General features: G+C 39.6%; 1 protein-coding gene across 4 annotated transcripts; it reads right to left on the bottom strand.

Annotated features, from left to right (window-relative positions):
- Positions 1 to 8,618: 8,618 nt before the first annotated feature.
- On the bottom strand, positions 8,619 to 11,553 carry LOC109431047 (arginyl-tRNA--protein transferase 1). 4 transcript variants are annotated; one of them, XM_019707180.3, is made up of 6 exons: positions 11,331 to 11,553; positions 10,526 to 11,199; positions 9,745 to 9,894; positions 9,396 to 9,577; positions 8,988 to 9,297; positions 8,619 to 8,895 (listed from the first exon to the last, which is right to left on the bottom strand). In XM_019707180.3, exons 1-6 carry the CDS (start codon positions 11,413 to 11,415, stop codon positions 8,776 to 8,778), a joined length of 1,521 nt encoding a protein of 506 aa, XP_019562725.3. In that variant the 5' UTR covers positions 11,416 to 11,553; the 3' UTR covers positions 8,619 to 8,775. The 4 variants fall into 4 exon arrangements, with proteins under 4 accessions (XP_019562725.3, XP_019562726.3, XP_019562728.3 ...); XM_019707181.3 differs by lacking the exon at positions 9,745 to 9,894 and adding an exon at positions 9,996 to 10,139; XM_019707183.3 differs by lacking the exon at positions 9,745 to 9,894 and adding an exon at positions 9,996 to 10,139 and having other exon boundaries at positions 8,619 to 8,874; positions 11,331 to 11,552.
- Between the last annotated feature and the right edge of the window lie 358 nt (positions 11,554 to 11,911).

An 11,911-nucleotide genomic window follows, 5' to 3' on the forward strand; every position in this document is an offset into this window, starting at 1 on the left:
TGCACACAACATTGCAACAAAAATAAATAGCTGAAAATCTAAATTATGTTTAATGGCGTTCAGCTGCATACAAAAGTGCTGAAACTACACCTAATATAGTTTAAAAATAAGTTACATATTGTGGCAGCAAGTGTGATTACATAAACCATAAATGAAACAATTTTCATTATTTTTGAATTTTATGGCAACCAAGTGAGTGAGAGCTTTTTAGCGTGCACCGAGCAGTTTTGACGTTTGCGGAACGACTGCGGCGATCGAAACCACCGCAACCCCGTTGGATTTTTTCTATTTCACCGCAATAACACTGAGGCAGCCAATCTCTTTGCCGTCTCCTTCGAAAGCGTTTTTACTCGCGCATCACCAGTGCCAACATGCCGGTGTTTGATATCCGCCTTCCAACCATGCAGCTGTCTGTGGAGGAAGTGATCAGGGCTCTCGAAGATCTCGACGCCGAAAAAGGACTAGGAGCCGACGGTCTTCCTCCTGTACTGTTCAAGAATTGCGCTGTTGCTCTTGCGGCAAGGTTGCGACCATTCATTTGCAAAGATTTACATTCATTTGCTATTATCTCAGTTCAGAAGCATGCTATCGAAAAACAATGTATGGATGAATTTTATCTTGTAGTTTTATCTGAAAGTTTGCCGAATAACATTGGGGTCGCAAACGTATACCAAAGTCATGAGCGAGCTGTGAAGGCAACTCTGCACGCGGTGAATATAAATTTCATTCACGCTGTGGAAAGTTGCCTTCACAGCTCGCTCACGACTTTGGAATGCGTGTGCGTCCCCAATGTTATTCGGCAAACTTTCAGATAAAACTACAAGGTTAAATTCATCCATACATTGTTTTTCGATAGCATGCTTCTGAACTGAGATAATAACAAATGAATGTAAATTTTTGCAAATGAATGGTTGCAACCTTGTCTTGCGGTCCCAATTACGAATATATTTAACCGCTCGCTCACACAAACGACATTCCCGTCCGCGTGGAAAAGTGGTGTTATAGTGCCAATTCACAAATCTGGGAGCTTCAATCGCGTCGAAAATTATCGTGGAGTCACACTGTTATGCTGCTTGAGCAAAGTTCTTGAGAAACTGGTCCACAATGCACTGTACACTGCCACCATGCCGGTTTTATCCGAATGCCAGCATGGATTCGTACGGAATCGCTCGACCACAACAAACTTGATGTGTTACGTCACTGAACTATCACGCGAGATGGAATCATATCGCCAGGTCTATTCAATCTACATTGATTTTGCGAAGGCTTTCGACACGGTGCCTCATTTTACAATCGTAGAAAAGATGACCCACACTGGGTGACAAAATGGCTATATTCTTATCTCTCGGACCGTTCAGCATGTGTTTCAGTTAACTCGGCGCGGTCCTGCAACTTCGGCATCTCCTCTGGAGTACCTCAAGGCAGCGTTTTAGGACCCTTGCTATTCATCATTTTTGTGAACGACCTATACCAGCTGCTTGCATGCGGTAAGCTGTCCTTCGCTGACGATTTGAAATTGTATCGTGCCATCACTTCATCGTTAGACTGCGTGGCATTGCAAGAAGATTTGAACACGCTATTTGTGTGGTGCGGTGACAACGGGATGCTTATCAATGAAAGCAAATGCAAGGTTATATCTTTCACTCGCCGCAACACTTCGGTCATCAATCAGCACTTCATCGGATCGACTCCAGTAGCGCGTATTCAGTCTATTTACGATCTCGGAGTTTTAAGGCCGCACGGGACGACGTGTAATTTTTCCTATCTTCCCTCTCTTTCTAACAATTTGCCTCGCGATTTTGAAGAAGCAAATATCAATTTCCACTGCACTGACGTAGCTGAAACTTTAGTCGATTGTGCACCACAAGTGAGCAAATGAACGATCAAATTTCTAGTCAAAAATATGAAGTAGAAGTTGAGATTTGCATCTTACTAGCAACAGAGCAATGGCGGACGATTCAACCAGCGTCCCGTCCGGCCTTAATCGACTCGAAAGTCCGGTTCAACGAGCACATTTCTACAGTTATTGGCAAAGCGTGGTCAGCGTTAGGTTTTATTCACCGGCATGCTTCGGATTTCACTGACGTCTACGCATTGAAAACACTGTTCTGCGCACTAGTTCGGAGCATTTTAGAGTATGCTGCACCAGTTTGGACACCGTTCCATTTAACGCAAAGGTTGAGGATTGAGCGTCTACAACGTAGATTCTTGCGATTTGCGTTGCGGCAGCTTCCATGGTCGGATCCAACTAACCTTCCAAGTTATCCAGACCGTTGCTCCTCCTTTCCTTTTCTTGGCGTAACGTCCTCACTGGGACACAGCCTGCTTCTCAGCTTCGTGTTCTATGAGCACTTCCACAGTTTTTAACTGAGAGCTTCCTCTGCCAATGACCATTTTGCATGTGTATATCGTGTGGCAGGCACGAAGATACTCTATGCCCAAGGAAGTCAAGGAAATTTCCTTTACGAAAAGATCCTGGACCGACCGGGAATCGAACCCGTCACCTTCAGCATGGTCATGCTGAATACCCGTGCGTTTACCGCCTCGGCTATATGGCCCCAGACCGTTGCCAGCTCATTAATTTAGAATCTTTGGCGGCGAGGAGAGTTAAACTTCAACGATTGTTCGTCTTTGATCTCCTCAATGGTAACATCGATTGTCCAACACTTCTTGGTGAAATTCCCTTAAATGTTCCACCGCGACGATTCCGTAGCTCAACGCTTCTTGCAATCCCGCTTCATAGAACCAACTATGGTCAAAATAGTCCTTTTTGTGCGTGTTTGAAAGCTTTTAATGTAGTTAGTGCAGATTTCGATTTTAATATGTCTAAATTAGAGTTTAAGAATAGAATAAGGAACCTAGTTTAATCAAACAATCTGTGCGTCCATGACGAAGATAGTGAACAATAAATAAACAAAGTTTTTCCCCAAATTGCGCTAGTTTTGGGTAACAAGGCTAATGCTGCAATACAACATTGATTTGAGTGATTTCGTAGTTTATCTGAGGGTTATTCCTGGGAAAAATAAAATTTTTCAATGTTGTACGTTATATCGAAGCAAAATGTACGTTATATCGAATTCGCTATATCGAGGGTACGCTATATCGAAGGTACGTTATATCAAAGAATATCTGTATTTGATTTATATTTACAGGAAGGAAGTTCATACACAATTTGTCCTTCTATTTTTTGAAATTATTATTAATCAAGCTTCCAATATTGAAGACACAAGAACAAGAATCATAAGAAGAGCTGTTCATGCTAGTTCACTGAAAATCAAGCACCATATCGTCAAACTTGTCCATTTTGTGTGAAAATACGCAAAGGTAAATAACGTTGGCCATTCAATTAACAACACATTTTTTCACAGCTCAATACGCAAAATCAATCTCCCACCTTTCCTCATCCTTAAGGCCACGCAAAACTTAAAAGCCGCATGGCTAAAGAGGTTGCAATGCCTACTCCCAAATTCCACGGTGTATTATGGACGATGTGAGTTCTTAGACTTGCATTGGAGACTTGGCCCCATGACCCCCTTGTGCATCAATAAAATAAAATAAAAAGTTTAGCCTCGCTGCCTCCCTCCCTGTAATGATTGGAATAGCTGAATGTATAATCAATGGCAAACAATTCTGTAAAAATCAGATCTTCAAGTTATCTGATATAGTTATACTGATCATGCTCCTGCATAGTATATCGAACATTTGTCGAAGTCATTTATGTGCCGGGAAAATATAATTCCAAGTTGGTGAGAATATTACAAACTGAGGGAGGGTTGGCCATTGAAGGTTTGTAATATTCTCCGAGGCTTTCGAAATCCAACAGGGCGCGTCCCCGGGTTGCGGATAGGGGGAAAAGGAAGATTTTTCGTATTTGTACTGTAATCAGCCAATGTGATATTACCTCCTAGGGTGTTGTAGTGCGAATGAATGATCTCATTATATGGGAATTCTTGTAATGTATTGTTTATTAACTTCAATTTTCTAAGCTTGACAATGTTTTAAGGTGAATCGGGACGCCGTGTTATTTTTCCTATCTTTCCTCTCTTTCTAACAATTTGCCTCGCGATTTTGAAGATCGTAATCTCGATTTCTATCGCACAGATGAGGCTGAAAATCAATCAGCATAAAGGGTGATACGGTCAAAATTTGGTCACACATTTTTTTTCATAACTTTAGACTGTGTACACCAAAACAGCTGAATTTTGGAACAGTAATGCTACATTATATGTAGCTTATACCATAAAATTTTCATCAAAATCGATTGAGTATTGGTTGATATATAGACAAAACCATCGACCTACCTTTTTAAAATTTTGTACAAAGGCGCTCCATAGTAAATTTTCGGAAATTTAAGGTCAATGAAGCACAATTTTGATTATAGAACTACCAATACTGCTCCGATTTTTATCAAAATTTAACAGCATAGTACTATTATGAAAATACGTTCTTAGTCAAATTTTGAGCCATTTTGCATGAATACTTTCAAAGTTGTAGCAGATTGAATATGAAAAAAACTGACCGGGTGCCACTTAAGCAAATATAACTTTGTAACGGCTGGATCAAATAGAATGATATTTTTACACAACATTTTGATGTGCATACTACACATACAGAAAAATTTTCATTTAAATCGGTTAAGTATCTCTGGCTCTATAAATAAAACAGTAAAAATGTATGAATCCTCTTTGCACAAAATTTTAAAATTGCGGATCTCAGGGTTCAACAATATCTCCGCAAATACTAAACCGATTTTGATGAAAATTTTATGGTACAAGCTACATATAATGTACCATTACTGATCCAAAAATCAGCTGTTTTGGTGAACGCAATCTAAAGTTATGAAAAAAATTGTGTGACCAAAATTTGACTTGACTCGACAAAATTTGACAAAATTTGACCAGCTAAACAAATATAAATTTGTAACGGACGATTCAAATTGAATGAAATTTTTACATAACATTTTGATATGTATGCTTTACACACAGAAAAATTTTCATTGAAATTGGTTCAGTATTTCTGGCTCTATAAAAAAAAGAGTAAAAATGTGTTCTTATTTTTTAATCCACTTTGTACAAAATTTTAAAATTGCAGTTTTTAGGATTCACAATATCTCCGCAAATACTAAACCGATTTTGATGAAAATTTTATGGTATAAGCTACATATAATGTACCAATACTGGTCCAAAAATCAGCTGTTTTAGTGTACGCAGTCTCAAGTTATGAAACAAATTGTGTGACCAAATTTTGACCGTATCACCCTTTATGCACTGCAAGTGAGCATACACAATGATAGATTTTTGTTCCATTATACGAAGTAGAATCTGAGATTACCATCTTAGTAGCAACAGAGCAATGGCGGATATTTCCTCGACCGTCCCGTCCGCCCTTAAGACAAACATGAGATGAGAGAATTGCCTTAATAGGAAAGTCACATCAGCAGAGCTTTTACATATGCAAATGCTATCTATGGGGTCATGTCTAGCATTTAATATGTATGGCAATGACTGGTTCTTACCAAGTGGGGGTATGTACTACAAGACCACGCGGACAATTCGATTACAGGTTTAATTGGGGATTACCGTCAAACGGGGTGACTTGCAACACTTTTCAGCTTCAACTAACAAAAAATGATGATTAAAATCAATTTTAAAATTTAAACTATTTGTGATAGTTTTAATAGCCGGCCCCTCTATAAAATAGAGTGAACAAGTTATAGATTGATTTATTTTTTCATATTGAAAAAGCGAAATAAGGTCATTTTTGTCACAATACGTCGTGCGGGGTGACTTGCAACACCCAATGTAAATCCCTTTTCAAACACGCAGATAATTTTTTTTAGTTTCAAGCATATTTGATAAGTATTCTTGCTACTATTGTGATATCGTTTGGGCTGACATTCATATTTTTGCATTTGTTTTTACATAGGAAACTGTATTGTGAATTCTTATATGAAAATATTGGGCTCAAAAACACTAAGTTACTAATTTTGAAGTTAACATAGGTTTTAATGTATTTTTCAGTTCATATGATGATGCTCCAGACTTTTGCTGTTGAATTATTAGTTAAACAACAATAGGGGGATTCACTTAACAGCGTAAACTGTTTAAACTGATTAAACGTCGTTATCATCAAGGCAATCTTTGATTATTTCATTCGCAGAATCATGAAACATTTCAAATAAGCAGAAAATCATGGCTTACGCAGCAATTTAATCGGTTTAGTGAATACCCCTAATATTTCATTTTTCTGGACTTTGAATTGTTAAGAAAATGAGTGTTGCAAGTCACCCCGTCTAGGTACAATATTTCAAAACATATGAATATAATAAAGATATTGTAATATTTTTATAAAGTAAAATAGAAATTCATATAGCTTATTATGTATGGGAAATTTAGCTTTCATTCTTTTCCAGGCAACGATTCGTGGCTTACATTTTTGTTACTTTTTTAGACTAATGTTAAATTTATGAATATTTTGTTGGAACTATTTTAATAAAAGTAAAAATCGTCGGTTCTACTCAGATAGTATGTGTAGGGGTAGGCGGGGCATAATGAGCAGGTGGGGCATAATGAGCACCTTGTATTTTCACTGTAAATCTTCAAATTAACAAAACAAGTTGCTTGATTGTAGCCTTATTATCTAAAATCTAATGAGTTGATTGCAAAACATTAGTCAAAAAATCCGTTTACCTTGAAATATTAATCAAAATGCGTAAAGTGGCCATATACTGGGAAAATATTATAAGAATCAGGTGACCTAAAATAAGGTTTTGGGTTTCGAAATCACAACTTAGTGGGCATCTATCGATTTTCTTGATATTCCCTAGGCCAATGAAATGTATTTGTAACACTTTTGAACTATTTGTATAATTATTTTGTTGAAAAAATATGCTTCAAAGAGTTGGTAGTAGGGTGGGGCAGAATGAGCAACTAGTGAAAAAAATAATGAAAATGGTAAACATCTTCAACAAACAAATTTTTCTCTGTATTGATGCATATAGTAAGGTTTTGTCTGTAACTTTCAATTTATTAGCTTTAAAATCTCAGTATCTGTATATTATCACCGTTTAAAAATTCCTCAATAGAAGACTCATTGGAACCCCACAGTTCCCTACAAATTAAACCCCGTAATCCCTTCAAATTCTCATTGATGGTTGCCGGTATGCTTTATCATTGACAAGAATAGTCAATTAGCATTTGATTGTGTACAAAACTGATATTGATCATACTGCCCCACCCAGGGTGCTCATTATGCCCCACCCCCAAAACGCAACTCGCGATTTTATACGTTTTTAAAAACATAAAATTCTACTACATTTATAACTTTATTCGGAATTTCAACGATTAGCTTTTGTCAGTTAATGTTCAAATGAGGATTGAACGATAAAATTACACATTGGTTGCACTTAATTTACTGGATTTGGTGGCAAAATGCTTAAGCTGCTCATTATGCCCCGCCTACCCCTACTTTATAGTTCGACTGAATTTTGGTATGTAAACGTCCGATTTTTATGTTTTGTTGATAAACATAGACAGAAGACATCAAGTGTTGCAAGTCACCCCGCCGTTGCAAGTCACCCCGTTTGACGGTATATATTTTCCAGCACTGAAGGGACATTTTTTCCGGGTGACTGGCGAATCGGAGAGGGTGGAAGTTTCAGTTTGTTATAATTGACAAAATAAACAATCGAGCGCTTTTTGTTTCTATGACTTGCTTGCACGCTTGCTTGGCATTTTATGGTTTATTGTTTTTTGGTTTTAGAAGGTATGCGATTCACTATTGAGCCTTAAAATTATTTTGCATCTGATTAGCATTGATATTGTCAAGTCTGTACCAACACCCTAATCCCACACCAAAATACCCTTTTCCTATCCCATGGCGTTTATGTGGTCAGCAAAGACTGTTCAGCCATTACCCCTCCTTATCATCGGCTTTGGTCTGACTTGCGCTCTCATTGCCCCACCAAATGCTGCAAAATGAAAATGAAAATAAAAAATGAATATAAATTGTATTTTTGAAAAATAGAACCATGACTTGTTCCGTTACACTTATGCATTAAAAGTTTAACATAAAAGTCAACGGTTTCGGCAAAACCAGAGATGTCCATTTCGCCCCGGGTGTCCATTATGCCCTTAATTCCCCTACTTATTTCAATCTGAAAAGTCGATGTAAACGTTTGCATGGTGATGATTTATAGTACATACTAGCCAAAATTCTAGTTATTTTATTTTTAGGTTGTAGCCAAAATTCCATAACAATCCAATCGGTGGAAAAAGAGATTTTGATTCCGAAGCATGATTACATTATTATTTTGTATGAAAAACGGCTCTGTCTTTATACTTATTTCTCGCAGTGTATAATACGAAGCATTGTCCCCGCTGACCTGTTCTCGTGCCATGCATCGTCGTTTCGCATGAGTTGGAGCGATGCAATCAGCAGTATGGACAGCCCCAAAGACATTCGTTAGTCGTAGATTGAACCGATTACGCCGTTAAATACCGTAGAAGAAGACAATTTTCTAGCACTTATATCTGGGCTTACATTTAGAGCTGTATAACGACGGATACCTATTTTCCTATGATTGTGAAATTATCACATGAAAAGAAAGATGAACATCATCGGATAACGATACAATTATATTTATAATAATAAATAGCGGTATCGAATGAATTGTTTGCTAGTAGCACATGCAATACAGCGCGGTAAAATTGAAGATTCTGATTCCTAACAACGCATTTTTGATAATGTTGAGGCTCAAGACTCACTCGGGACGCCTCACCCTTCGTAAAGGAGCATCCGCGCTGAGCAAACTTTCCCAACCAGTTTAGCATAGGTGCGCGTGTTTTCGTCCGGGTGCTTTAGGCCAACCATTTTCTGAAAGCATAAACATACATTCTTTTTCAAACGTGCGTTGAGTACTTTGATTCGGGGACTAAAATGGCCAAGTGGCATGGGTTCCGAACTTTTTGGGCTCCCTAGCTTCTTACCATGTACAGAGAATACCGTCGATAGGAACTGCCATGCAGAATGAGCACTTCCTCGATGTCTTCCGGTTGTATCGCATTCGCGTCGACGGCTTTGGGATCCTCGTTTAGTCGACAGTACTTGCTTTGGTCTAACTTTTGCCTCACTCGGGCATCCAAAGGATGCCAGCTGTACACCTCCGGACACAGCAGATACGACGGATACAGATTGCTCTTGTAGCGCATTTTGGGGCACGAGTGAATGTAGAATCCCATATAGTAGTTGGCAATACTGGGCGTGTGCTGGTGCAGTTTACGCGTGAAGGCAAGTTCTCTGTGGGGTTGTTCGAAAGCAGCGGATAGAAGTGAGATTTTGACGTGAACTTAGATCGTTCAGATACGGGTCTGTGTCATTTAGCGAGTGATACATACCTTAGGGATGCATATGTACCCAGGGACAGAAATCTGTACTCGGGGTCGTAGAAAAAGTAGACCGAACTGACGCAACTCGGTAGAACGTCGATCACTGCTACGGCGATCAGGCGGTCATCCAACCAATACTGCTGGTGAAACGATCCGAAGCCACAGTTGGGCGAGTTTGAACCCGTAGTAAACTGAAAATGCAAATGGAATTGAAGTGAATTACGGTCGCCATGTAGAACAATGCATTAGCAGGGAAAGCCAATAGATGTTAGACCAGACCAGACAGTAGGAGGAAGACAATTGCAACAAAAAGAAAGAAAGTAGGAGAGGCAGCCTTGACGGGGACGATGAGTCGTACCTGGAGCGGGGACTTGACCAGAAAGTCCAGATATTCGTCAATCATTTTGGGTGGATCGTTGTGCACCTGGGCTTGGTACTTCTTGTACACGGCAAAAGAGGCTTCGAGAGTTCGTTTGAATTCACTGGCTTTGGTACAGACGGTTACGAGCTGGCGTTTTGATTTTCATGGATTCACAGGGAGTAATAGTGAGGAAGAAAGAAAGAAAAACAAAGCAATATCATTTTAAAGGCTAGTTGGCAACTAATCACCTTCAGTGGAGATTTCACTAGGAATCGTTTATAACGATCCATTTTCAGTTTCGAGGCAGGATCATTGTGGATCTTCATCTGATAGGAACAGTAGAGAGCGTACACCAAATCAGTTGCTCCTTCGTGAGATGGTACTAGTTTTACCTGGAAGTGGAGAATAGACAACAAAATAAACATTACATTGCATGGCAGATACGAGTTTACAATTTATAGAAGAAACTACTATTTATTAGAGTACGGTGGGGAAAGACTGTCACCTTAGTGAAATATTCTGTTAAAAACATGAAAATAAAAGAACATTATACACTTATTCCACCATCCATGAGCAGCTGCTATAACAAAGTTTATTTTTCTGTTGAAATTGAGTGAATTATGTATACCGAAAAAATATCTCAAAATAGCCGCTGCACAAGTGGTTCAGCACCCGAAAGTTGATGACATTCCCTAAAAAGGCTCTGGATTCCTAGGTGTTGATTGCCTGTCATAATTGAATACCTAGTAGAAGAAAATCAGCAACATAACAAACTTACCTTTAACCGATGAGCTGCCTGTTCACCGTCCTTCGGTTCTTCGTCGAGGAAATCCTCCAGACTTTTCTCGACGTTCTTTCCCTTGGCCTCCTTCATCTTTTGTTCAATCTCCTCCGCATTCAGTCCCTTTTGTATCAGTTTCTCGCGCTTCCGTTCGATCCGCAGCAGCTTCGCCTTCTTCGGTGGCTGTCCGCTTCCGCCACCCGTCGATGATCTGGTGGACAAATTGGAACTGCTTCCAACGGTGGGGTCCTTTGCCAAACACAATCCATCAACCACATCCTGTGGAGGCTCGCTTCCTTCGTCTTCTTTCGCTTTCAGCACTCTTACTTCGTTCAGATCTAGTTCCTTTCTTGGATTACGAGCCACGTCTCCCATTTCCAAATCTCCGCCACAGCCACCGTCGTCGGCAGTACCGTGACTTCCTCCGTCCGACCCCTTCGCCGTGTCTTCATCCTTCCCCTTGATGCCATCTTTGAGGAACTTATTGACCCGCTTGATGATCTTCTTGTGCGATTTGTTCAACCGGAAGTTCATCGCGTCGCACTTGATCGTGTACGACGGGCAGCAGGTTGTGTTCATTTCCGGCTTGTAGCAGTAGCATCCGGACCGACGCCAACCGCGGTCAATCAGATCCTGGTAGTCCTGGCAAGTCATGGTGTGGGCCCACATTCCTGGGCAAGGAAATCGGGAATTAGTTAACAAAAATGTACTCAAAAAGGGCAGAAGCCGACATCCAGAAAAGGGATGATTCATACGACAAAGGACTGAGATGAAGCGAAGCATTGAGAATCCTTATACTCACCGTGGGACTGGCAGGACGTGGGTTGCTTACAGTAACCACAGCTGTAGTTCGATTGCTTCCCGTAAAAATCCACTATTGTGAACATTTTTTTGCTAATAACGATTACTATTTTCGTGTAAAATAACTAAATTTACAACGTTTTTTGGTAACTTTTCGCAAATTTTCACGAAAACACGAAAACATTCGCCTTTGCGATGGTTTTGTTTTTTGTTATGACTTTTTGTTCAGACTTGTGTGTTGCTAAAATTATCGACGAGGATTATTTTCAAATCAGGAGTAGATTTTGAAATGGGCGGATGGTACCCAAGTACACAGAAAAAAATCTTGCGTGCTATATAAATATACTCACCAAGATAATCACCGACAAACCGTCGTGCCAGCTAAAGCCACAGACAAACAGACGTAACACTTGCGAAATTTCCATCGACCACGCTTTTAACGATCATTTTAAATTTTCATAGTTGTAGTTTTCACAACCTGAGGCGCGCGCATCGTTTTTCTATGCGTTTGACGTTTCACATTAGCGCCTTCTATAGGATACTGCAAGATGACGTCACGAAGCCGTGCACTGACAGTTCAGC

Source organism: Aedes albopictus, chromosome 3 (assembly GCF_035046485.1).
Source record: "Aedes albopictus strain Foshan chromosome 3, AalbF5, whole genome shotgun sequence".
NCBI lineage: Eukaryota > Metazoa > Arthropoda > Insecta > Diptera > Culicidae > Aedes > Aedes albopictus.

Excerpts from the sequence above, each read along its gene's own strand:
- LOC109431047 (XM_019707180.3), bottom strand. The coding sequence starts at position 11,415 with ATGTTCACAATAGTGGATTTTTACGGGAAGCAATCGAACTACAGCTGT. Across the intron at positions 11,200-11,330 it reads CACGTCCTGCCAGTCCCACG|GAATGTGGGCCCACACCATG; the intron begins GTGAGTATAAGG and ends TTCCTTGCCCAG. Across the intron at positions 9,895-10,525 it reads AGGCAGCTCATCGGTTAAAG|CTCGTAACCGTCTGTACCAA; the intron begins GTAAGTTTGTTA and ends TCAAAACGCCAG.